At 38.6% G+C, this 27,006-nt stretch overlaps 1 protein-coding gene across 1 annotated transcript; it reads right to left on the bottom strand.

The window, feature by feature from the left end:
- Window positions 1-759: 759 nt before the first annotated feature.
- Window positions 760-3,661, bottom strand: LOC145087972 (zinc finger protein WIP5-like). Its single transcript, XM_079026138.1, has 2 exons — window positions 2,812-3,661; window positions 760-1,412 (listed from the first exon to the last, which is right to left on the bottom strand). Exons 1-2 carry the CDS (start codon window positions 3,415-3,417, stop codon window positions 957-959), a joined length of 1,062 nt encoding a protein of 353 aa, XP_078882264.1. The 5' UTR covers window positions 3,418-3,661; the 3' UTR covers window positions 760-956.
- Window positions 3,662-27,006: the final 23,345 nt, after the last annotated feature.

The raw sequence follows: 27,006 nt of genomic DNA, 5'->3' as shown, positions 1-27,006 counted from the left end.
GATTAAAAAAATTTTAAAAATGTTATTACTGGCTACACTATTAGCGGCGACGAGAGCATTAGCGGCTACATGAGGTATTACCGGCGACAATTGTTTTTATCGGCGAAATTTTGATCATTAGCGACAGAACAATAGCGACGACTTTTTACCGGTGACTTTTCCACTCTTTAGCGGCGACTTTTTGTTGCCATTAATTTCCTTTGTTCTTATAGTGATAGCTGAAAAACTAGCTGTAAAATAAAAATCTATCTAATAAAAATGACGTTTGATAAACTAACTAAAAAGCTAGCAAATATATAAAATTATATAAAAGGACATTTAAGAGAATGTGTTTTTATAATTAATTAAGAAGTATATTTGAAAAATAAAAAAAAAAAAAACTTCTAAAAAGCCAGTCCAAGTAGTCTTTTAAAAAACTAGCTTATAAGCTACTTTTCGGTTTGACGACAACGTAAAAAAAACTCGAAAAATAAACTAGCTTATCAGCTAGTTTTGCCGCGCCAAACACAACCTTAGTGATACTCGGTAATAACATAAGTCATGATGGACGCTACATAAGGCAGATAATGTAATAGAACATGAAAAAGTTTATTAAACTATTGGTTAAAATTAGAAAATAAGCGAATTAAAAGCAAATTGAGAGATATTTAGGTTATTTTGTGACATTAACGCAAGTTTTTAATTATTAGGGTTTGAACATATATTGATAATGGAGTATGCATTTAAAACTAGTAGCCACAAACACAGAAGAGAAGGGACTTAGAGCTTGAAAGGGAATTTACAAATCTTGATTTAATGTCTCATGAAATGATAAAAAGATAAAACCTAAACAAGGAACGAATTGAAAAAGAAAAGTTTTAACCCAAAAAAAAGTGAACATGCAAGTAAATCAAAGAGGGGTCCTTCAAAAGTGATTCTGACAATCTCTAAGAACAGTTGCTAGTGGCAACTTTTGATTAATTATCACAATGAGATGATTCATTGTCTTGCTCAATCTCAGAAGCAGCTTCTTCTTCTTCTAATTCAAAGCAACAATCATCAATCCCATAAGCTGCATGCCCATTCCCAAATGCTTTTATATGATCTTTTAAAGATCTCTTGTGTTTGAAATCTGATCCGCAGCTACAATACCAAAGTTTCCCACAGTTTTTCTCATGGGTTCGCCAATCTCCTCTGACAGCAAAGGCCTTGCCGCATTTTCTACACATAAACGGCTTGATCCCATGCTTCCTTTTGTAGTGCGTCTGAAGGGTTCTGAAATCTTTAAGTGGCTTGGCCCTTGGGTGATCAATGTTGTTTCGACACCCAGGTGCACAGCAGTAGCATGGTAGCCTTAGCATCGCTGTTGGCTGTGTTCCCCTTAGCGATTCTGGTCCTCTCCTGTATTGAGATCCATGGCCCCACATATGCATCTACAGTACATAAATCATTGATAAGATATCATATATTGGAGATATTATATTATGTATATATAGCACAAATGTCAGATTAGTAGTCGAACAATTGATTTATTGACTGAATTATATCCAAGTATGCTACACTTCATTTACATGCAATCCAAAGCACGTATACCATTAATTTAGCTAGAGTTATTTCGAAATGCATTTGCTAATGATATAGTAAAGAGCAAAATGAATCCCCACTGAAACAGTTCGAGATTTATAGTATTGCTGATGCCACTAAAACCTAGGTTGAAAATGCTTTGGAGAGTAAAAATCTTGTCGATACAACTATAAGTGGCTAGTACTAGTAGTACACGAATTTTGTTACTACACTGGTTAAAACTTGTTTAATTCATCGAATAAATTAGGTGCATTAACGTACAGAAGTTAAATTTTATGGGTGCACTCTAAATTTCATCTGGATCTGTTAGGTTTTCAAAATCAATAACTACTTTATTTGTGGTTAAAAGCAATACATATCTCCTGCTACTGCAATAAATGGAAGGAAAAGACCACAAGAAAAGCTGTACGAGGACTCAAAGGCTGTCGACATGTATAATTTGCTCTCTTTAATAAACAAAGAAAGCAAAATACTATTAGTACGTAGTTTTTGATGTACATGTGTATAACATAGAATATCCAAACCACACTCAGCAGATTATATATGTGGGGTTTTTTGGTGGGAATTTACATGTAGATTAAATCTGCGTGGTCAGAGATATGCAGATAGATGAAAAGAAGGCTAGCTTCTTTTTCTTTTTAGCTGTTCGTCAAATATGATCAAGAAGATCATATATGTATCTTAGGTGGAGCAGGGAGATGATGAATAGAACAAGAGAAAGGTTTCAGTTTTGACACAACTGCCGATGAATAGAGAAAAGGAGAAAAAGAAGAATGCAAACTTCAAGGAACAAAAAGCATAATCCTTGTCTTGTTCAATCACAGAAAAAGAAGAAATTATTTTACCAGCACTATCTCTGACCAGTATTGATCAGTTGGACCAAAGTGTTGATTTGTTCAAAATCCCCAAAAACCCACAAATCATGCAGATGAAAGAAAAAAGTCATGGGACTGAGAATTAATTAAAGGATAAATTAATGCTATATAAAATCAAAACTGAAAGTGAAGAAAAAGAGGTAACTAACCCTAACCCTAAAAAACAAATATTATAGACATATATACTTTCTTTCATTATACAAAAAGTGAAATACGAAAAAAGGAGAGTTGAAAATTAGCAAGAAAAGAAGTGTACAAGGAAAGACGAATATGGGTTTTGGCTTTTTCTTTTTCTTTTTGTAACAAAAGAGATTCAAAGGAAGGGGGGGGGGGGGAACAAAGGTTTTATTATAGAGAGCTTTTAAGGTAATACCTGCATGTTATTGTATCTGTTGAAGGTTTTGAAGCAAAGAGGGCAAGAGAACTGAGTTGGTCCAATCAGAATCTGAGCTGGAGTTGGGATCCAATACTGACCCTTGTTGAGTGCGCTTGTAAGATACCCGTTGCTGTGTGTACCTTCTTCCTCCTCCACTTCTTTATGATCAGCTTCAGTAGTATTGTTGTTTGAATTGGTGGAAAGCCTTGTGATGAGATCAGCTTCAGAAAAGCTAGGGCTTGGGAGACCAAGATGTAGAGCCACAGTTACAGTCTCATGATCATCATCCTCAGTAGTAGTTTTGTCCTTGTGATGATCTACGTCCATGGCTATGGTTGTGGTGGTTGTACTACAGGAATCATTAGTTGTACTGCTAAGATATTCTTGATTTTGGTTGGGTGATCTTCTTGATGGGCTAAGGCTGAGGAGAGGAAGAGCTTCCCTGAGCGGAGGAGAAGGCGGTGACGGTTGATAGTAGTGAGTGAAACTGGAATAGGAAAGCGGGGGAGGAGCTGCGGGAGCAGGAGACAAGTAGTAATAGTTAGGGTTAAGATTAAACCAAGATCCATTGTAGTAAGTGGAGTAAGGGTGATCGCTGCTCATGTTGCAAAAGGTAGGAAGCAAAGATCAGATGAACAGCTAAGCTAGGATTATATACGTAGATAGAGAGTGAGAGAGAGAGATAGCCAAAAAGTTGAAAAGGTGAAGACTGAACAAAAACACCAAAGCTAAAAGATGTGCAAGGAGAGGTTTTAACAAGGCAAATCAAGGTTGATAAAGTATTTAAAGCTCATCCTCATAATAAAAAAATAGATAGACAAGATATCACTACCTCTCTCAGATGTGACTAAACAATAGACATACATGCTCCATATGAGAGAGAGAGAGAGAGAGAGAGAGAGAGAGAGAGAGAGAGAGAGAGAGAGAGAGAGAGAGAGAGAGAGAGAGAGAGAGAGAGAGAGAGAGAGAGAGAGAGAGAGAGAGAGAGAGAGAGAGAGAGAGAGAGAGAGAATCAATTAAGATTAACGGGGGGCAGTGAGAGAGATAATGTTGGGACTTGAAAGAACAAAGGTCCGTCATAGCCCTTTCCTGTGCGGAAAGACGAAATTTGTAAATATAGGTAAGTACCCAAACGATCCCTGAATAATTAGAATTCATCATCTCAGTCCCTTAGTTAATTTTAAAGAAGCCTACGTTGACCTCACGAATTCATGATTTGGCTCTACAATTAGACAATCTCTAATTAATTTCCATTTTTTTGCTTATCATTTCCAATCATATTTTATTTTTTTACCTTATTTTTACTCCCCAAAAAATATATTTCATTCTTCTAACTTATATAAATTGTCAAACACGCACATTTCTATTAATTTGGTTTTAACAAATATATAATCTATATTTTTTTCATTACAATAACATTAAATAAATAAAATTATATTTATAATACGTAATTATAAGCTTTTGTAAGATACTTTATTGTGTTTTAAAATTTCAATATGTATTTAAATTTTGATATGAATTTGTTAAACAAAAAACCAAACTTTATATATATAATTAATTAATATAATTTAATATATAACACAATGTTATAACTATTAAATATTACATTTAAATAATAATTAATAGATAAAAAAAACCATAAATGTATAAATATATAAAACGAGAGAGTAAAAACCGACAACTCAAAGTTCGTTTCCATTTTGGGGGAAATGAATAGTATAAACCAAATATAATGTTATACTATTCATTTCCCCAAAAATGGGAGAATAAATGGAGAAGAGTTGGAGAGAAATATGGGAAAAATGGAGAATGAGAGTGGGTTAGAGATACTCTTAGAGTGCTCTCCCACATATGTTTTATTTGTGATGTTACTTTGAGATTGTTTATTTAAAGTGTATTGATTTATTGTAGTTTAACATTGATAATAAAGATATTTGAGATTGTTTATTTGAAGTGTTTATTGATTTATTATAGTTTAACATTTTTAATAAAGATAATAAAAACTTTTAAGTATTTGGATAACATCATTTCATAAATATTTATTGATTTTAATAAAGAATTTTTATAAGTTAATTCATTTGTATTGACTTGTTTAAAGAGTTTTTGATAAGTTATTTTCTAATTACATATATAAACACTATTCTCCAAACACAAAAAGATAACTTATTAACTTATTATGGTTTTATGATACTATATAAGATAAACCAAACATTTTTTTTTAAATATTCATTTTGATGTTGGATAAGTTAATAAACATTTTTACTTAAAAAACTAACTTCTTTTAAATAAACAAAATCAAACATGCACGCCCTGTATTTATTTAAGGATTATGAATTAAACATGATATAATTAATAAACAAATAAATGTTTAACATAAACAGTTTATAATATCAAATTATATTAATGTTCTTTTAGGAGAAACATATAATTTGAAAAAAAAACATTCATAGTTTTATAATCAATTAGGATCTTCATCTTTGACATGTTAAATGTTGTAAAGATTATTTTTATAGTTTTAAAACCAATTAGGATCTTCATCTTTGACATGTTAAATGTTGTAAAGATTATTTCTTTAGTTTGGCTGTTATTTTATTAACTAAATCTTCATCTTGTACAAGTAATTACCTCTAAAAATTAAGCAAAGTTTCCACTAACCACCAAATCAAATAAGTATTTTAAAAGGAAATTATGAAGAAGAATGATGCTTTTTTTTTCCTTACTTAGGACATCTGTAAGTATTCAAGATCCATGTTTTTTGTTTCTTGAATGCTAGTTCTAGGATAGTTGGCTTGGTTTTGGTCTCATCTTGTTTTTTGGGTGGAGTTTGGAAAACTCTAAACCCAAAGGTTGAATCTCGGGGTCTTCTAGACCCTTTGTGGGAGTTAGAGATGATTGTTATCATGCATTTGATGCCATACAAGGTCATGAAATCATTTTTGGTCCCTTTTAACCTAGGTTAGAAGGTCTTTGTGTCTAAGGCATTTAAATGGATAAAGTTTGGAACTTTATCTATTAAGACTATATTTTGATAGGTTCTAGAAGGTTAAAGTTCAGATCTTAAAGGGAAAAAATGGGTTGTTAAGTCGGGATTCATGACACGATTGCCTTGGTGTCTCGGTGCAACATCGAGGGTTTTCGTGACTATTTTGTTACCTAGTTTTCTTGACATGACCACTAGCTGGTACGACGTGAAGGCCATTGACCGTTGACTTTTGTTGACTATTAACTTTTTTATCAGTTTGACTTTTGGTCAAAATAAGCGTTTTAGGTTGTAAATTGAGTTGTGACCTTTGATTGGGATTAGGTGGTGTATATAGCTGATTCTGGGTGACTTTGAGTAATGTAAATTCAGCTCTTTGATCCAGGTGAGTCTTTTCACTATACTATGTAGGACATTAGGTCTCAATATATGCTAATTGCTTGTGTTGTTGGCGAAAATTTATGAGTAACATCTTCTACGTGATTCACAGTAGCCATGTTGCTAAACATCTTGGATATGATCATGGTCAAGATCTTGATCAAGGTCGTGAAGGGTGCTAACTTAATTTATTATTCTATTTTTTATTCTAATATATGATTCTGGTACTGAAAGCATCAACGAAGACCCGGTCAAATCAGAATTATCATAGGAAACATGAAGAAAAGACTTGGTCATTAGAAAATTCAGGATAAGGGAAGACTAATCATCAAGAATATCATAAGCAAAAGATAGTGTCGAGATTCTAAGGATTTAACATAGGAAACTTATGTATAAATAAAGAGTTGTATATACTGAAAAACCACACAACACACTCACCATTAATAAAACACACCAATTCTTGTTCTCCTTACACTCTCTACACCATCATCACTGTTTTGTAATCTTTTTGATTACTAAAAGTACTACAGGAAGCCAAATATTTTCGGCTCTCGAGGTTTTATATCGGAGATCATAGCCAAGAAGTAACACCTATTCTAGGTAAATGATTCATTTATGTTTTGGGGTAATTAATGATGTAAAAATGTGGATTTTATGATGGTTACGACGTGGGGAAGGATACATTACGACATAACCATGGATGTATAAATGTACATCAATCTTGTACGCCACGATGTGGCAAACTTATGGTCACGGCGAGGCGGCCACCTGAGTGATTAACCCTAATTTTGAGGTTTGTTCCCCTATTTAAGGGAGGTAAGGGCTAGGGTTTGCACACCCTCAGCCTCCATTACCCCCCCCCCCCTTTCACCTTCCAAGAAACCATGGCCTCTATTTTGATATTTTGAGCTCTTTATGGTGGTTTTAGCCCCTTGAAGAAGAAGAAGAATAAGAAGAAAAATAAAAAGGTGTTATTGGTGCATTGTTTTAGTTAGGAAACCTCTTCCTCATCATCTTGTTCTGTTTTAGGACTCTTGTAAGTCCTCAAGTTCATGCCTTTTGTGTTCAAGCATGCTAGATCTAGGTATTTTTCCATTTTCCTTCATGTTTGAGGTGCTTTAAATGTTGGGATTTTATAAAGTTATAAACTTTATGAGTCCTTGGGGTCCCTTTTGTGACCTCTCGTCCCATATTTAGTAAATTATCAAGTTATGAGTTCCATGCGTCATATTAGATCTCATTTTTCTTCATTTTGAGCTAACTTGTGTTCAAGACATACATTGGACATGCATGTCTAAAAAGAAATGATTTTTATGATGCTTTGGGATGGAGAAACCATTTTGGAAAGTTCGAGTGCTTAGCTTGAAGGATTAAGAGCTCAAGGCATTAAGTTGTCCAGTGTAGTTCCTATGACAAGGCAGATGGACCATTACGACGTGGCGACAGATAACTTCGCGACCGTTTTGTCCTAACACTGCCACGTTGTGGCTAAAGGGTAACCACGACGTGAGAGTAAGTTGGGGTTGACTATGACCTTTGACTTGTTGACCATTGTTGACTTTGGTCAACTTTAGGGTTTTAGGGTGTATACTGAGAGGGTACTCATATACTGTGTTTAAGGTGCATCTTACTACCAGTCTTTACTAGCGTAGAGTTGTTGTGTTAGTCTGCTATTTTCAAGGTAAGTATTCTCAGTATATTACATATGTCATAGTAGGGTACATGCTAGACTAGCTGAGTCTTATTTGTTGACTGTTGTTATGTGTGTTTATTGATTTGATGATAACTCCAAGATTGTTAATAGTCCATAGGGTTGCTGATAACTAATAGGATCGCTGATAACCCATAGAGCTACTGTGAGCCCATAGGATTGCAGATAGTCATTAGGACTTCTGATGGTCTTAGGGTTGTTGATAACCCATAATTGTTTATTATGTTGTGTTGTATGTGATATTTTGGGGAACTCACTAGGCTTCGTGCTTATAGATGTGGATTTATTTGTGTTTCAAGTACTTCAGATGATCGTGGGAAGGCGAAGGCTTGACTGTACACTCTCCTCAGCAGCTTTGATGATTCCATATTTTGTGATACTCTGATTTTTGAGATGATTGTATTTTAATACTTATGGTTTTCTTGACTTGGTTCTCTTGGAAACAATTTTTTATTTAAATTAAAAAATGAAAATTTTGGTTGTGATTTTTGGGATGTTACATAAGATCAATGGATTTCCTCATATATCTTGTGTCATTTCTTGAATATTTGATTTTATATGTTCCAAATATCTTTAAGCTTCTGCTTATCTTCTACATCTTCGTTTTTTTATGGATTTTAACATATTTGAATCATTTCAAATCTTTTATGAATCTTAAACATCTTTATAGTTTTACATACCTTGAACATCTTGGGACTTTTCCAACATATTTATTTGAATCGTCTAAAATCTTTTATGAATCTTAAAAATGTCTACATGTTTACATATCTTGAACATCTTGGGACTTTTCTAACATATTTAACATATTTCAAACATATTACACTCCTTATTCGTTTCTTACGGTAAAATATTTACAACACTTTTTTCTTTGCATTCTAGATATAACTTAAATTCTAAACATATCAAGCATATAAAGCATTTAAAATATTTATTTGCATTTTTATTTTATCTTTAAGATCTTGACTCTTCGTCAAGATCTTGAACATTTTTAAGATATTGATAGTCCTTCAAAATCTTCATCATTTTTCAGCATCTTAAACAATTTACATTTTTTCTTCCTTAAATCTTTAAATAAAACATAATACCTCACATATGAATTTTGTTACAAAACTACTAAATACATTTTTTACAAAAAGAATTTGGCATCCACCTCATGGCAAGTAGTGTTTTGATTTACAAAAAATTTCAGTTATTCAAATAATTTTCAATTTTTAACTCTTCCAACGATGTCCACTTTACTTGTCACATCCCCAACCAGCATTCCTTCGAAAATGTCTAGAGAACCTCCTACATCCTTACAAGTGGCCACAAATCCTTTGACAATAGGGGCATAATCTACCCCAAGATTCGCATTCACTTCAGCCATGAATCCTACTTGATTCTTAATAGAGAAATACCGCAAGCAACCCCAATCCTCATCTCTAACGAAGAATTTTTAAACACCTTGAATCAAATAAGAGACTACATGAGGAGACAAAAATGAAAGCAAACACAATTTACAAAAAGAAGTAGACCGACTAAGAGTTGAAGTGAGGAATCCTGCTAGAGATGTTACAATGATTCCTTCTCCAAGGATCACTCCTTTGTCCCCGAGAAATATGAACTTTGATATGGGAGGATCTTCATAGAATCTTATCAAATATATGGTCCCCATGGCGACTGTTATATCAGCTGAAGTGAGTTAGAGATTGATTAAGAACACGGTTGAATCAATAAAAGCTGTAAATGGACACAAGATCTAAATAAGATTTGTTTGGCTCAAAAAGTCTAAAAATTACAAGAGATATTTCGAGTATAAATGATAATGACTTTATGATCGTTACTCTAATCTATGTACTTACCCTATTTATAGGGTATAACAGACTCACAAAAAGTTACAAGGACTACACATTATGTATCGAAACTAAAATGCCTTGTAAAATAGATAGAATGTCGAAACTAGACTACTTTCTACACTTTATAGACTCAAACTACTTTCGACTTCTCACTACTCACATTCGACCCAATATTCTCCCCCTTAGTGAGAAAATTCGAAAATTAAGCAATCAGATTCGCTATCAACAAAAGCACTCTTCTGATTTCCATGTACCACAAAAGCATCTTCCTTATCTCATCCTAATCACCATCATCATTCTTATTATAGTTCTTGATTCAAATAAAGATGTTTGTGAAACGGGAATTTGTGTATCTTTCGAGATTAGTGATTTGAAACATAAAAAATTTCACATTCCCTTTCTTGTTCTTTCCTTGGAAAACAACACCATAAGGTTGATGGATGATTTCACCGTCTTCAAACTCATTGATGTTCGTCTTTGCCTTTGTTAGAGTTTGAGGCACTTTCGCATTCTTCTGGATAGCTGAGGCAAGATCAATATTTGTGATAGCCTGATAATCATAGTAGCTATCTAGAAAAGCCTTAACATGACCAAATCCGATGATGAAGTCATTTCGATTCGCCTATGGGATCTTCGATACATCCACATTGATCAAGATATTATTGATCGAAATAAGATCATTCAGGTTCATCAGGGGAAAGTCAGCAATTGTGAACTCCAATTCCACATTTTTTTCTCTAACCACCAGAATCTTTTGAGGATCCAACTCCTCTATCTCCCCTTTACGATACTTGCACAGAACAAGGACCATTTGTTGGTAAACGAACTGCCAAATTAAGGATTGGTGCGAGCTCAGTCTTTATGTTCGACTCAATATTTAAAACCATCTATGAAATTCATTCTTGAGAGATGGTTGATGGATTCAAAAGATCAACCTTTGACAAACTTTCCTTAATTCCAGATAGGAATTCGTCCATTTTCTCAAACACCTTTTCGTCTTTGTCAGACTTGGCTTCAAACGATTTGGTGTATTCGTTGTTGAAGTCAACCAAACTCGTGATGGCACAAACAATGACATCGACTTTTCCATGCAACAATTTATAGTTTTCCTCCATCTTCTTTACTTCTTCCAATAGCAAGGATTTGAGTTCAGCAACTTTGAGATCAAGAGACTCCTTCCTTGCATTCACCTTTTCGATGATGATTTCATGACATTCCTTGGCAACATCACAAAGCTTATGAATTTCATAATCATATCTCTTTGAATGAAAAGCCAATCTTTCTTCTTTTTTTTCTCAATACCCTCTATCAGATCACACAATTGTGATTCTTGAGCTATCATCAAGTAGTCCATTTCGACTCCAGTTACATAAGCTTTTTCTCCAGTAATCGCTGATATTTGAATAAGAGAATTGTGCTTTGAGTTTAGGATCTTGAATTCCTTACTTGACATGATGAATTCATCAGGAATATTTTCTTCTTCTAGGTTGAATTCAAGATCAGCAAATGAAACCATGATATCATCATCATCATCTTCATCTTATTGAAGTGACTTCTCTGTAGATTGTGAGGATAAAAGAGTGATGATAGGTTCTTGTACAATACCAAAGAATGTTGGTGGGACAGTTGAAACTGGAACTGAAGTAGAAATGGTTGATGAAGGTGGTGGTAAAGCTATTGAAGTTTCGATGGAACATGTGACAATAGATTCATTGTTAAGCATCCCTTCATCCATGTTCACATTTGTTTCCTTATTAGATAATTCCACAACACTGTCTAGAGTTCCGACCTCCTCCTGACCAAAATCGATATTCGAAACCCGTGATGGTTTGAATAACGTCTTCTCAGGGATAATTGTTTGTTGTTGATAACTGAATTGATGTTTGTATCCATATTAGATACGTTTATAGTGACACCAGGAATACTTGTCTCCTCGAAAGTCGACTTGACATGGGTATACTTTTGCGGTGAACCAATATAAGAATTATCGATTCTAATGTCTGACCTTTCGCTATCACTACCATTCATGGTATCGTAATTCACATTCTCAAGTGCAACATGAACTTGATCATGATTTCTCTTTTTTATCTGTTGGACAGCATCCAAAACTCGATGCTTCTTTGACTTTGGAGATCTGGTACATGAAAATTCACGAACAAGAGCTCCCTTCATGGTAAATTGTAACTTTTAACAACGTGCTCTCGAGTAGATGTATTGATAGGAGAATTAGAGGGTTAATTTCTTAGTTCGTTTAAGAACCCCAGTTTTTGTTGGAATGGTTTCTTTAACAAACTCCTCCTCCACAACTTGTTGCTTTTCTACTTGTTTCATCTTCTTTGGAGCCTTTAAGCCTTTCAAGGTGCCTTTTGTCCCCTTTTGATAATCTTTTGGTGGAAGAACCCTAGTTTGAGTAGGAGAATGAATATAAGCCAAGTTATGCACCAACAACTGATTTCTAGGATCCACCAGTTTGAGCATCGAATTCGGAATTCGAGCAACATTAGGAAATACATAGACATCATCCATAGAAACCCTCGGAGCAGTCATTGTCTGGAATTTTTTCAGTATCAACACCGGATGGAACCAAAAGATTCTCCTAGGTGTAAATCTCCTTTAGAATTAATCCCTAAAATTAAGCACTTGACACACCAGTTGTGAGCTTCATGTGAGAGATCGAAATTCCAAATTCTTCTCATAAAGTGAAGCGTAATCAAAATTTAAACCATAGTACAATCCCTCCATGACAGAGTATACTTCAAGCTTGGCCTTGTCAAGCAAAAAGCTTCTTCCTATTAAACATCTTAGAACAATCCCAAACAAGAAACTCAAAACACAAGGAAGATTGGACTTCTTAAAGTGGTTGATTGCAGTGAAGGTAGGTTGATGTCCCATTTCATTGAACATATAAATCACCTGATCATTCATAACTTCATATAAAGTACCTGAAGTTGGTAGTCGTAGGATTTGAGCAAACTTTTTCCTAGTGAGCTTCTTTGATTGTAAATTTGTAAGGTGGAATGTAACCACCTTGGTGGTTTTGTTGAATATAGCGGTTGAAGCAACAAGAGACAACCACTCTATTGGGATTGCAAACAAAGCAGAAAGAGCATATGATAAATAGAGTTATTCAATGTTTGAACAAGCATCCTTAACTCCTTCGGGTATTGATTAAGTGTAGGAACAATTTGAAGATTAGTATGTTGAATCTTCATCATCATCATTTATTGTTGTTTGTTCGACAATACATTGGGTAGCATCCATTATTGAGAATTTGAAGAAGTTTGAGATGATGAACAGTTAGGGTTTTGAGGTTTAATCAGAGAGCAGAAAGTTGAAAAGGAAATCATCATCTTCCTTTTATAACATGTGTTATTTTTTTAGTTTGAATCGGTACCTAATAAAAAAATGCCATGTGTTGTGTTGGTTACTTAACCAGCTATGTAAAAATCGCCACGTAAGAAAATTGATCATCACGTTCCTCTTAGATTCTCATGAAAAACCTAAATTGTCACTTCCATCGAATCTTTCGCTTTTCCCAATCGGATAAGAGTTGTCACAAGTTTCGTTCCCAAATGAGTATGCCAATAGTTTCGTTACCAATGACGGACAAATCCATCGGTATGGAGGTAGGGCTCATTCTTTTATGGGAATATGAAGCCAAATTAGATGCCAGACTTTGAAAAATCTAAGTTTCAAGTTGGTAATACCCAAAACCTCAAGGATTTCAATGCTTTCGTGTGCCAAAGAATGAGATAGAAGCAATAATAAAAAAAATAGTGACAATCGTGATATCAAAAATCTTTTTGATATGAAAACAGATTGATCATAGGAAAAGATCTCTTCATTCGACATCAAGAGATATGAAGATTGCATGTATGGTGTCCCGTGAATTACAATCGAATACCCGTAAATGATTATCGAAGTGCTTCTTCTTCTTTGGTTTCGAAGGTGGCTTCAATTTTACACAAGATCACAACTTACATAAGTGTGATTCAGTTGAGCAATATTACTTGGATGACAAGTGTAGTCAAGAACAAGGATGGGTGGTGATTATTATAAGTAAAAAAAGTTCAGTGAAGATATTCAAACGAAAATCTCATTCCAAAAAAATGAAATATTGGATCTTTTTGGGCAAAAACGTCTTGTTTTAGAAAATTTTATCAAGATCACGCAATATGAATGGAAATGAGATTTTGAATATCAAAATGGTACTTTGAAACAAATGTTTCGTTAAAATTTTGAACAAGATGTTCATCGTCAATCCTTTGTTGTTAAAGATGTTTGGGTTTCACTTTCATCATGTAAAATTGATCAGGGATCATAAACACTGAGGTTTGACATACCTATATCCATGTAGTTTTCGACCAGAGATGTATTAAGTATGTGTCATAATGCATGATCATGAAAGAAATTTTGGGTGAAAAAGAGTTGGTGAAAGAACTCATTTTACCTCTCCTAGAAATTGGACCACGAAAAAAAAATCTTAACTCATCATGAGAAGCGTAAGGTAGCTCATTCGATTAATGTGAATACAGCCTGATTGGGAAGAAACTTTTATGAGAAAGGTTTCACTAAGGCTTCGAACACAAAGAGTCTTTGAGGACAACATGTTGTAGCATGCTTCTAGGGACACTTAACTAGTACATAGTTTCGAATAATACATATGCCCTTGATGAATATTCTCATCTGGCATGCGGAAGAGCATCATGTTGTTACAATGAGATTCCAATCAAAATATTTTTGTATTTATCAAAGAGAGAACAATTTAAAGAAAATCTTTTTGAAATTTTGATTTTTGAAAAAGCAAAAACAAAAATAAGAAAATCTTTTTGGAATTTTGATTTTTGAACAAGCAAAAACAGAAACAAGAAAATCTTTTTGGATTTTTATTTTTGAACAAACAAAAGCAAAAATAATCAAAACATTACCTAGATACTTTCGACCCATAAGCTAACCGTCTTTAAGTGTAGGTTGTGCGTTGAAAGTATTCCATCAGATATGAATTGAAATCATGTATTGAACAATTCAGAAGGAAGTCAAATATGAAGCCAATTGAACGCTTACCATGAACAGTAACCTCTAAACAGAACACAAACAATCGAAATTGAATAAAAACACACGAATGTTATCCACTTGGAGTTAGATCACATTGCCATCACCCTTGATGTGTCTTATTCTGTCTTTTCGCCCTACTCTAGGAGTAAATGTATCAAAAATTGTGTGTGTTCCAAGTCAGAGGGATGGGCCTCCCGTCTTGTGCTTCCAAGACGTAAGATCCATTTTGGTGCGTCTCCACTAACTTGTATGGGCCTTCCCATGTGACAGTTAGATTTCCCTGGGGTTGAGCATGACTAGATTCATTTTTCCTCAATGCTTATTCTCCTACTTTGAAGTTCTTCACTCGTACACGTTGACTGTAGTAATTCTCAGTGTGAATTTTGTAGGAAGCTTGGCGGAACTGGGCGGCTTCGCGTTTCTCATCAAGCATGTCTAATTCTTGACGTTGTCCAACTTCATTCATGTTCGCGTCAAGGTTCGTCACCTATAGTGATCCGGTCAAGATTTCAGGGGGAGTACTGCCTCTATGTCGTATGTTAGGCTAAAGGGTGTTTCTACGGTACTGGATCTCGAGGTCGTGTGATACGACCGGAGCACTGTGGGCAATTCCTCAACCCAGTCTCCTTTAGACTTCATCTGACGCTTCTTAATTCCACTGACGATTGTCTTGTTCGACACCTCCATTTGGCTGTTGGCCTAGGGATGCACCACTGAGGTGAATCGGCGATGGATTTACTTATCTTCACACTATTCCTTGAAGGAGCTACCTTCAAACCGAGGGCCATTATCGCTAATTAAAATCCACGTGTGCCAAAATGTGTGTGGATGTTCTTCCACATGAATTTTATCATTTGTATTCCCACGACGGTGGTCAAAAGTTCGGCCTCGATACATTTACTAAAGTAATCGACGACAACCATTAAGAATTTATCTCCACCTGGGGCAGTTGGAAATAGTCACACAATATCTATGCTCCATTGGTGAAAGGGCTAGGGAATGCTGATGTTGGTTAGTGGCATGCAAATTTGGTTTTGGAAGGGAGAAAAAGCTTGGCACTCTGGGCACTTTTTGGTGAGCTTAGCTGCATCCATGTAGATATTGGGCCAATATAGTCCTAGGCGGAGTATTTTCCTGGTGAGCTCCCGTGCGCCTTCATACACTCCGGCTTCTCCTACATGGTTCTTTTCTAAAAATTATTGCCCTTCTGAGTGTGTAATGCACTTTAGCCATGGTGCCAGATATGCCCTCTTGTATAATTATGTGTCCTTTAACATGATCTAAGGGGCTTTGACGTTGACATTCCTAGCTTCTGAGGGATCATCTAGGAGGACCCTATGCAAGACGTAGTCTGTGAAAGGCTTGGTCTAATCACGAGCTATTGTGATAACATCAACTTGCCTATTGTTAATGCTTCTCTCTGAGAGAACCTCCACTAAGACTTTCTTGGTTAGGTGATCGACAGATATTGAATCCAATTTGCTAAGAGCATCAGATCTTGCATTTTCTCCCCGAGGGATCTGCTTTACTAAAAATCTTTTGAATGAGCATGCTTACTTTCACACTGCATCTAGGTACTTTTGCATTCTTTGATCTTTGGCCTTGCATGTGTTATTGACCTGATAGGTGATGAGGAGAGAATCATTGTAGACTGCAAAGAGTTTCACTTTGACTTCTCGGGATAGTTGCAGGCCTGCAATCAGTGCTTCATACCATGCCTCATTGTTGTAGACCTGAAATTTGAATCGCAAGGCATACATAATTTCATCACCACTAGGTTTTTTGAGGATCAGACCTGCTCCGGACCCTTCCTTGCTTGCAGTTCCATTAGTATGTAGTTCCCAAATGTCCCAGCTTGCCTCCGATCCTAAGGGGTCTACCGGCATGATTGTTGGTATGATTTTGAATGTGTTTGGGATTTCGACTAGGAAGTTTGCCAAAGCTTGAGCTTTGATGCTGGTGCGCGGACAAAAATCTAGGTCATGTTCGCCCAGTTCAATCACCCATTTTTCTAGGCATCCCCATTTCTCTGGTCTCAACAGGATTTGTTTTACTGGTAACTGGTCAAGACCTCAATCTTGTGGTCTTGTAAATAGCCTATGAGACACTTGGTTGCGTAGATTAACGTGAGCATTAGTTTCTCTTAGATCGGATAGTTAAGCTTAGAACCTTGTCATTCTCTGCTCATGAAAGGTATTGGCAATTATTTTGTATCCCTCTCGACGGCTAGTACCGATGATATGGATCGTTGGATGTCGTTAAGTAAATTTGCAAAGTTTCTCCTGCTAGGCGGCTCTCCATGGCTGGGAGATGATGTAAAGCTTCTTTTAGGTGTTGCAGGGCCTTGTCGGCCTCTATTTTCCATTTAAATTGATTCTTATCAATACAACCTTTCAAGATTTGAAAGAGTGGAGAGCTTTATCGACCGACTTGGTGTTGAATCTACCAAGCGCCATCAACCTTCCATTTATTTCTTGTACACTTATGAGAATGTGAGGGGTTTTAGAGTCGACGAACTCTTGTATCTTGGTCTGTTTTGGCCAAATTCCTTCTTTGGTTATTTGATAACCAAGGAATTAGCCTTCCTGCACCCCAAAAGTACATTTACCCTTATTGAGTTTCATCTACGTGTTTGTCAAAGTTTGAAAATTTTCTTCAATGTCACAAAACAATTCTGCTTCGTTATGTCTTTTCATAACCATGTCATCGACATAGACTTCAATATTTCTACTGATTATATTTTCAAACACTTTGTCCATCAGACGCTGGTATGTTGCTCCGACGTTCTTAAGGCCGAATGGCATCTTCTAGTCGCAAAAGGTGTTACAATGGGTATGAAAAGTAGCTTTCTCTTCATCTTCTCTTCTCGTCTGAACTTGATGATATCCCTTTTTAGGCATCGAGGAAACGCTTGAACTAAAATCCTTCCAAGGAATCAACTTTTTGTTCTATCTCTGGGAGAGGGTAGTGATCTTCTGGGCTGGCGTTGCTTAGGTCAGAGTAATCAATAGATATCCGCCACCATCCATCTAGTTTTTCACCATCACTGGATTTGCTATCCAGTTAGGGAAAATTGCCTTCTAGAGAATGCTTGTGTTTACCTATGTCACTAATTTTGTATTTGATGCCTTGTTTCTATCACCCGCTTGCCCCCTCTTTTTTTGTTTGATGAGGACGCTTCTTGGGATAACATTCAAGCTTTGCTCGATGACCTTCTGGTCGACTCCTGACATGTCCAAGTTTCCAGACAAAGACCTTGGAGTACAGTTTCAGGAGCACGACTATACTTCCTTTGGTTTCTTCTGATAGGTCGGCACCTATTCGTACTGTTTGCTTAGGATAATCTGGGTGGATGATGTGTTTTTCTATATGGCAATCTTCTTTTGATTTTTTCGAGGCTCGCACTAGTTCTAGTGCGTGAATGAGGTGATGATGGCAGTGGTGTACGCATGGGTTTGTGGTAACGGTTATGGCTGACCCAACGTATGTGCTGAACTTGACGATATTGTGGATAGTTTATGGTATGGCTTGTAGTTGATAAAGCGCTTGTAGTCCGAGTAAGATATTGTGTTATGCTAGAAAACATACCACTGAGAATTCAACCGTTCACATGATCTTGTCTTTCCCGTCATGACTTACTAATGTGAGTGGGAGATATATGTTGCCTAATGGCCATAGACTATACACGATGAACCCTTTGTGTAGACAACATGTCGGAGGTTTTAAACCCTCCTTCCAGGAGGTAGGAAGCTGCCTAAAGCAGTGTTCGTAGAGTACATTGGTGCTGCTATCATTATCTGTGTATACATGATGAACTTTCATTTGGTGTATGTAGCCAATTACTAGGATTGGATCTTTGGGGTCCCAATTGGGTGGCCTTGGGTCTTCTATCAAGAATGTGATGTTGAGTATAATTCTGGATAATACCTTAATGTCGACCTCTGTTTCATGAGGTTCACTTCTCTTGTGGGGACTAGTTATGGTGAAGATGTCGCGCTTTTTGTCTTGGCGCTTGACAATGTCTTTTTGAGATCGAGCATTCTTCAGTCGGCATCGAAGTTGGATCCCAAGTCCTTTGCAATATCAGATAGGTTTCCTGTTAGTTGATTTTCTTCAATCTCTTTCTTCAATAACATGCATTCGCTAGTGTAGTGAGCTTTACTTTGTGATACTCTCAGTACTTGACCTTTTATTTTTCTCCTTTGGTGGCGTTTTCTTAATGGCATGTACTTCGGTTTTGTTAATGTATCCCACTAGAGATACGTCAAAGATAACGAGACCATTTCCTAAAGACGACCTAGTCAATGGTCACTGCTCGACAAGTGCTAGGTCCAGGCCCTCGCCTCCGCGACCCTGCACTTATGCCTCGGCACCCTAGCACTAAGGTCGGGCCTAGAACGAGAATCTTCGGTCTACAGCAAGAAAAAATAGTACTAGATGCTTCCCAAAGTGACGGGTGTAGCACGTAGCATGCTACCCTTTGGTAGTTTTGCACTAATAGCGAGCAATTGTTAGTGGATCATGATCCGCCAATAGGACACCCCCACATCCTATCAACCTAGAAAGGACAAAAGGCATTGTCGAGCGTGTGTCCCCACGACAACAGGTATATACAGAAACCTTTTCATCCAAGAGAAGGGATCGCTTCTTCCTTTCTCTTAAGTCACACCCTTATTCTCTCATCTAGATACTGACTAGACCATTGGAGATTCGTTTCCGGATCCCCTCCCGGACGATAACGAACGTCTATTCTTTCTTTGTTGTGATTCTCAGACTTAACTCAATCAAGAAAATCAGTAACGACGTTAAGCCAGAAGACATATCAAAACATCTGGCGCCATCTGGATGTGTTCTTAGTGCTACACAACCTATAAAACGACACTAGACTTTGGCAATCGCGGATAGAGGGCTTGTGCCGCCGGAAGGTGGTAAAATCAGCCCGTTCAGACCGATGTTGTCCCTCGACAACACTGGTTTATCTGCACCAGAGAGGCATACACCTACTCAAACAACAGCGACGCTGGCAGCCAGTTCTACAGAGGAATTCATAGCTAATCTATGGCACCCACCGCAACAGAGCATTTGGTCACAACGACGACCATAATGCCACAAGCCACACCAACCCATCAATCACAACCAGCTAACAACCGACCATAGCCTTCGCCATGACAAACGGGGATGAGTACTTGGTCTCCAAGCACCATCTTACCATCCTCGCAACAGATGATGATGGGCTACCAGTTCTCCCCATGGCGAGCATGCCACACATCCCACTCTTCGCACAACAGCGGATATTCAACCCCTACTCCTACCACCTCAAGGGAACACTCTGTCAAGCAACACAATCTCAAGGACACAATTCCCAAACAACATCGATGTAGGGAACGAACTCGCGCATGCCGGAATGGTCGGAGTCAAACTCACAATCTCATCACCTCATGTGTGTAAACGAATGATAGGCACAGTAGATCCCACAGACGTCCATGTACAGTCAAGGGTATAACTACATATACGGCCAAAGGGTACAACAGTCCGTACCATGCCCAACAGCTAATGACAAATGCAGATTCCCCTTCCCCTAGATGGAAAGTCCAGTTTGATGCTCCAAGTAGTCATTTTGCCAAGAGCTTCTGCAGTATGAGATACCACATTCAGCTATGATACCAAACATACCGAAATACGATGGCACAACTGATCCGGATGAACACATCAACACTTATGACTGGACGATAACATCGCTCAGAATGGACAAGTGGTTCACCTACACATATTTCCATGTCACGTTATCAGGGAACACAGGAAATTGGTTCAAACCATTGCGCCTAGGGAGCATCTCAAGTTTCGAACAACTATGATACCTCTTTCTCAACAATTTCATGCAACTTAGAAAAGGGAAAGGAGATGCAAACTCCATAATGGCATGCAAGCAGAAGGAGGGCTAGTATACAAGCATACTATGATAGGTTCACCCTTGCAACACTCAACGTCCTAAACGATAAATATTTCCTCGTTATGGGTGCCTTCGCCCAAGGGCTGCTCCCCGGACATTTACCCAAAAATATGCAAGGAATAGTGCCAAAGACCAGAGAGGAACTCGAGTATCGGGTGGAAAATTACCTCAGGCAGATCAAGAAGAAGAACGAAAAGAAGCCAACCTCAAAGTTGTTGCGAACGCATACTTCAAACAAGAAGAAGTAGGCTCCTGCTCTAGCCCCAACCACTAGGATCGCCATGATGGGGGCAATGATAAAAATAGCCGAAACTTGAGGCACCCATCTCGCAAATTCCGTCCATTTGGCAAAGATGAGCCCCGGAGAAGTAAATCTGCGGTGCATGCCATCGAAAAACCAGCGGTGAAGCCAGAAAAAGAAAAGGGAAATATTGTGAATACCACAAGAGCAAGAGTCACGATACTAGTGAATGCATAGTACTAAAAAGAGATGTGGAGGAAAAACACCTGACAGGAGACCTCGCGGAGGTTGCGAAACACCTAAGGTCCAAGTTCGAAGCTGATCACAAAGAGTTTCAAGATCAAAAGGAGACCAGAAAAAACCTAGTTAAGAAGGAAGAAATCTTCACCATCGCGGAGCCCAACAAGGGGAGTGAACGCCAAGAACCAGGCTGTAACATCGAGATACTACCTAAGAACATCCTAATTATTAGCTTCTCATCAAAAGATCTATGAATGCTCAGCTGGAACCTTTGGGATCCACTCCTGATAGCTACCTACATACACCAAAAGCGAATCCATCCAATGCTAATCGATAATGGCAGTAGCACCAACATTCTTTACGAGCATTGTTCCCAACAGATCTCGGCCCCCTGGAAAGAAGGTCTAAAACCCTCAACCATGGGTTCACTTATCGGGTTCACGGGACATCAGTTATGGTAACTAGGCACCATAAACCTTCCACTTACCCTAGTCAACCTTGACGGAAAGCAAAAACCCACAAGGGTAATAGAGTTCTCAGTAGTATGTTGCCGAGACGACGATGATATGCTCCTCATATGACCAGCACTCTTCCAGCTCCGGGTTATACCATCAACGATTCATGGCATGGAGAACTTTGGTACAAGTGCAGGGTTAGCCACAATCGTCACCGTTAACCCCCAAGCATAGCGCCGCCAAGCCATAGTTACATTAGGCACAATACACGTTCCAAAGAAACGAAGAACAGGCCGTTGCATGAAGAAGCATCTAATCACGACGAGTGCCACACGAGACCAAGACAGAAAGCGAGAGAGCTCCTTGATTAAAGAAAATCAAGAGGGAAGGGCACAGTAGCAGCAACACAACTATGTCGGAGGTCACAAAGACAGTTAGCATGAACACTCACCACGGGTTGATCTCCTTACGCTTACTTACACACCACCTGACAATGAGAAACCACGACGGGTTATAGCAGCAGTGTATCAGTCACCCCATCTAGAGTGAGGATGCACCGCCCTGCAATACCAAAAACACCCCCCATGCTCTAGCAAGAACATAGAACAAGGTCCAATAGCCACACCCAATAAGTAGCACAAAAAACAAAGAAAAGCTTGGGACGAACCTGTGTAAAAAACGGGAGGTTGAAGTAAGACACTTGTCGGCCTTCAGTGAGCCCCTCTCACCTACAAGAATAAAAACCAGAAGGTTTGGAGACACCAAGACACAGAGAAAATTGTAAAATGCACACGCAAGGAATCCAAGGTCGAGCAAGCTCCCCAATAGGAAACTACAAACGCCAAAACAACATTGCTCATCAAGCAAATAAAAAAAGAGATCAACTCAAAATAAATCGTCGAGGCAACAAAAACCTCCGACTGGTTCAATTCGTGCTCAGATCACTATCCATAGGAGCGACTCCCAGTTAATTGTCAAAGTAATGGTGCACGGGGAGGCCTAAGAGTTGTGATAAGGAGAATGCAGTTATGAAAAGGAAATCGCTTTCCCTAGAGAAGAACCAGGCAGACAGAACCGAGGCACGAGAGGATCTGAGAATCGTCTTTAGAAGGACGACTCATCCAGGAACGCTAAGCCCCATCATGCACCAAATACGGTCAAACATGGGGAAGCACGCATAGGGAATATCCAGGGTGTTAGGGCACAGACGCCATGGAACCATCCCCCCCCCCCCCCGGGGTTGGATAAATGCCTTAGAAACTAGCGAGAGACACAACATCAATGCCAGGTCGTCACGAACGCCAAACTTCGGTGAGACATCAACAAGGCAAAAAAAAATTCAAACATTAGCAGGCTCAACAAGAAGGGTACCACCAGGGAATGTACGAGAAGAATCATAAACATACATCACAGGGGGATTCATGCCCCAAGAGCTCAAGACGAAGGATTCATTCCTGTGACCTAGGGCGCACGCGGTCTGCACCACCACCCCTAGAGTGAATGGAAAACCCATACAAAGCACATTTTGTGCAAGGGCAATGTGATAAAACTCCGAATAGATAATCACATCCTAATGTTTCGATGGTTCATCATCGGGAACATCCACAACTACGCCGAAATCCCCCAACATGAAGTTCACATTTTGCCTCTAACGGAGATGCCGACTAATAAAGCTAGCACCGGTTCCTTCCGTACGTAGGGAGTCCAGCAAGGCCAACCACCTCTTAGTCCTCATGATCGAAGGGAAAAGGATCATCGCGAGTACTTCCCACAACAGGTGTATCAACAAACACCTGGTCAGCCTGGGACATGGATCCTTGCGTAGGGGCAATAGCAGGCCTAAAAAGGGTCACAGCATGGTCAACGTTGACCGGTGGAAGAAGTACCTCCACCAAGGGAACTTCCTAATGCTGACATATGCCCTGAAACCGGCCCCTCAAGACCATCTCGAAAAGGGAAAACCTTCTACAGACCTGCAATCGAAACACAAAACAACATAGTTAGGGATATCTGAAAAATAATCGACCCTAACACATAAAAACATACACACAAATGAAACTAAAAACAAAAAATGTGGGGAAAGAGAGGCGCTCACTATCCTTCTCAATGAAGAACTGAGGTATCGCTCCATACGCCCTACAGGCGGCGCTCATATCAACAACAGCCAACATGCAGTCTTCCTAGTCCTCCCCATCAAAAGAAATGGTCTCCATCACCTTGGCCACAGTTTTTCTGCCCCCCCCCCATCCTCCCCCAGATGGCATGTAACCGATCAGTGAAGTTGGTTCTACGGGGATAGGCATAGCCAACTAAATCACGGTTCACCCATAACCATTTATCTTGCCTATTCTTTTTCAGGGCCTTCTAATTAATAATGAATGTGTGGATGCCCGCTGTTGTGAGAATGTGTGTATGACGGACTAGGTATATGAGTTGAAAAATACTTGAAAGCCCAAGTTCGACACACCATCTCAAAGCTGACTATCTAGTTGACAGCGTTGGGAGTTATATCGTCGACGGACAATCTGTATTGGCGCATGATGTCGTTAAAGAAATTGGTCATCGGAATCCAAAGCACTGCCTCAAAGATCGGTATGAGGACTCCGACCTTGCCTTCCATAGGCCGTGTTATAATAGACCCCTTTAGAGGTACTTCACCCCATGCTCGGGAAGGAAACTAAATTGGTCCTACATATCTGCAAACTTGCTTGGAGAGGGCATGATCCCGATATTCGAAGCGGTCATTATTCACCGATGAGTAGAAACAAAACAGATAAAGAAAGAAAAACCAGTAAGTAGGAAGAAATAAAAGAAGTAAAGGAAACTCATACATATAAGGAAAATTTTAAATACAGGCAGGAAATTCGAAGAGTTACAATGATGAAACCTTCTGCATAGACGGATCCGTCACATCATCATGTATCATAAGCCATCCCTATAAAACATGTGTCCAGATCTAAGCTAGACCAACTCAGCTAGCTTAAGAAAACGCTGACGTTTTTGTAACATCCCAAAAATATGATCCAAAAATTTCATTTTTAATTTAAATAAAACGGTATTCCAAAAACATTATCCATACAACACAAAAGAAATAAGTGTATCAAACATCATAATAATCAAAGCGATATCTCAAAAGCGGAATCCATGTGGTGTGTGCGATGTAGTCAACCCGAGCTCTTCTTCTTTGAAACAGAAGTACCTGAAACATAAACTGAAAACCGTAAGCATAAAAGCTTAATGAGTTCCCCATGATACCGCATACCAAACATAAAACAAATAACGGGGCCCACCCAAAGAGTATAACAAGCCCCACCCTAACTCGCATAACGGTCCCCGCCCAATGAGTTAACAGGCTCCTCCCTAAATTGCATAACAGACCCCACCCAATGAGTATAACAGGCCCCTCCCTAACTCGCATAACGGACCCTGCCCACATACAATTCATAGTATATAAAAAGTAATAGTATAAAGGATAATCAACGGGCCCTACCCAGTATGCATACAAGCACATACACATACTAGTGTCACATCGACAATGAGTATTTTAACATAATAGATCATGGGTCGACATTGGTGCCTTCAACCTACTATACATGATGACAAAACTCACCTCGACTGCTGAATCTCACTGAAAATCCTTGACTGCTAGTCTAACGAATCCCCGAGCTAATCAATACCAAAACAGCACCTAATTAGCATTTGGGTTCCAATCCATAACCAGAAATCCATACTTATGGTAAAACGTCCATTTTACCCCTACCCTAGCTTGGTCCAAGAAAAAGGTCCAAAATCTAAATAATCAACCAAGGCCCAATTATGGCCCAATTTTCCAAATTGGGCCAAAACCCTTTATATGGACCTTACCCTAAGGTCCAACCATTTTTCCTAGTCCAAAACACTTGCACTCAGATGGACCAATAAGAACTCCAACACCCAAGCCCAATTTTGAAGCCCAATATGCGAAGTCCCACCTGACTGAGTACGCAAGGTGCGCTCAGTTGTATGCTAAGCGTACACGCTATTTGGCTTGTACGTTGTGTGTACAGACTTGTACGTTCAGCGTACTCATCCATTAAGCCAACTCTTCATTAAGCTCTTAATGCTTAATTCCATAAGTCCAAAGCACATATCTGAGTTCTAATAAGTGTCTAGAACCCTAAAGTCACCGACTTGGTGACTTTGCATGCCCCAAAAGAACTCAACTTCAAGATATAGCATTATATTTTGACCAAATGGACACAAACTCATGCAAGGGGGATTCTAAACCCTAAAGGTGACAACTTTATGCATCTAGAACCTCAAAAACACCAAGAGTGGCAACTCATAGCTCCTAGAGTGGTATCAAACCACTAGATCTCATTCTAGTGATCAAAACGGGACCAAACACACACATACACACACACACACACATATATATATATATATATATATGTATGTATATAGATCTAAGCCATAAATAAACAAGTTCATAGCTTTATACCCCAAACAAGCTGGAAATGAAGCCAATAATCAAGATCCACAAGCTTTTACTTGATCCTCCACCTTGCACCAAGCTTCTACTTCTTGAATATGAGCCAAAACACACCAAAATGGACACAATGAGCTCAAAACACAAAGGATGGGGCTTAGGGTTTCGAATATGAGGCTAAAGGGTCAGAGGAGGTTGAGAAACAAGGGTTTCATAAGCCATAAGCATTTAAATATTGTGTCTAATCCTGAAATTAGGGTTTTCCTTAAGCACATGTATGCCCCGCGTACATGGCCGGAACCCCGGTATAACCCTCGCATGAGTATGCTAAGTGTACCATGTGGTGCGCCCTGCGTACTCGCTTCGCAGCTTGTACGTCAAGCGTACCATCTGGTACGCCCCGCGTACAAGACAAAGACCAAAATGCAATAATCAATACACAAGGGGCAAAACTAAACATACCAGGTTTCCAAGTGTTATAATTCTCCCCCACCTGAATCAGACTTCGTGCTCGAAGTCTGTTGCCCCGAACATCTCTTGATAGTGCTCTCCCATCTCATCCCCGGGCTCCCAAGTCCACTCCAACCCCTTATGGTTCTGCCACTGCACCTTCACCAGCTTGACAAACTTGTTCCTCAGGGTCTTCAACTTCCTATCCAAGATCCGCACCAGTCTCTCAATATAATTCACTGCGGAATCATTCCCTAAACACTTCTATAACTGAGAGACATGAAATGTGCTATGAATCTGACTGAGCTCATCTAGAAGATCCAAGTGATAAGCAACCCGAACCACCCGTGCCAAAACCCTAAAAGGACCAATATACCTAGGGGCCATCTTGCCCCGCTTCCTGAATCGGATGACAACCTTCCAAGGTGA

The sequence above is a fragment of the Lactuca serriola genome, chromosome 2 (assembly GCF_051521515.1).
Source record: "Lactuca serriola cultivar US96UC23 chromosome 2, Lser_US96UC23_V15, whole genome shotgun sequence".
NCBI lineage: Eukaryota > Viridiplantae > Streptophyta > Magnoliopsida > Asterales > Asteraceae > Lactuca > Lactuca serriola.
The sequence above is the reverse complement of the archived record's forward strand: the minus strand, read 5'-3'. Positions and strand labels throughout refer to the sequence as shown.

Excerpts from the sequence above, each read along its gene's own strand:
- LOC145087972 (XM_079026138.1), bottom strand. The coding sequence starts at position 3,417 with ATGAGCAGCGATCACCCTTACTCCACTTACTACAATGGATCTTGGTTT. Across the intron at positions 1,413-2,811 it reads ACAGATACAATAACATGCAG|ATGCATATGTGGGGCCATGG; the intron begins GTATTACCTTAA and ends TATGTACTGTAG.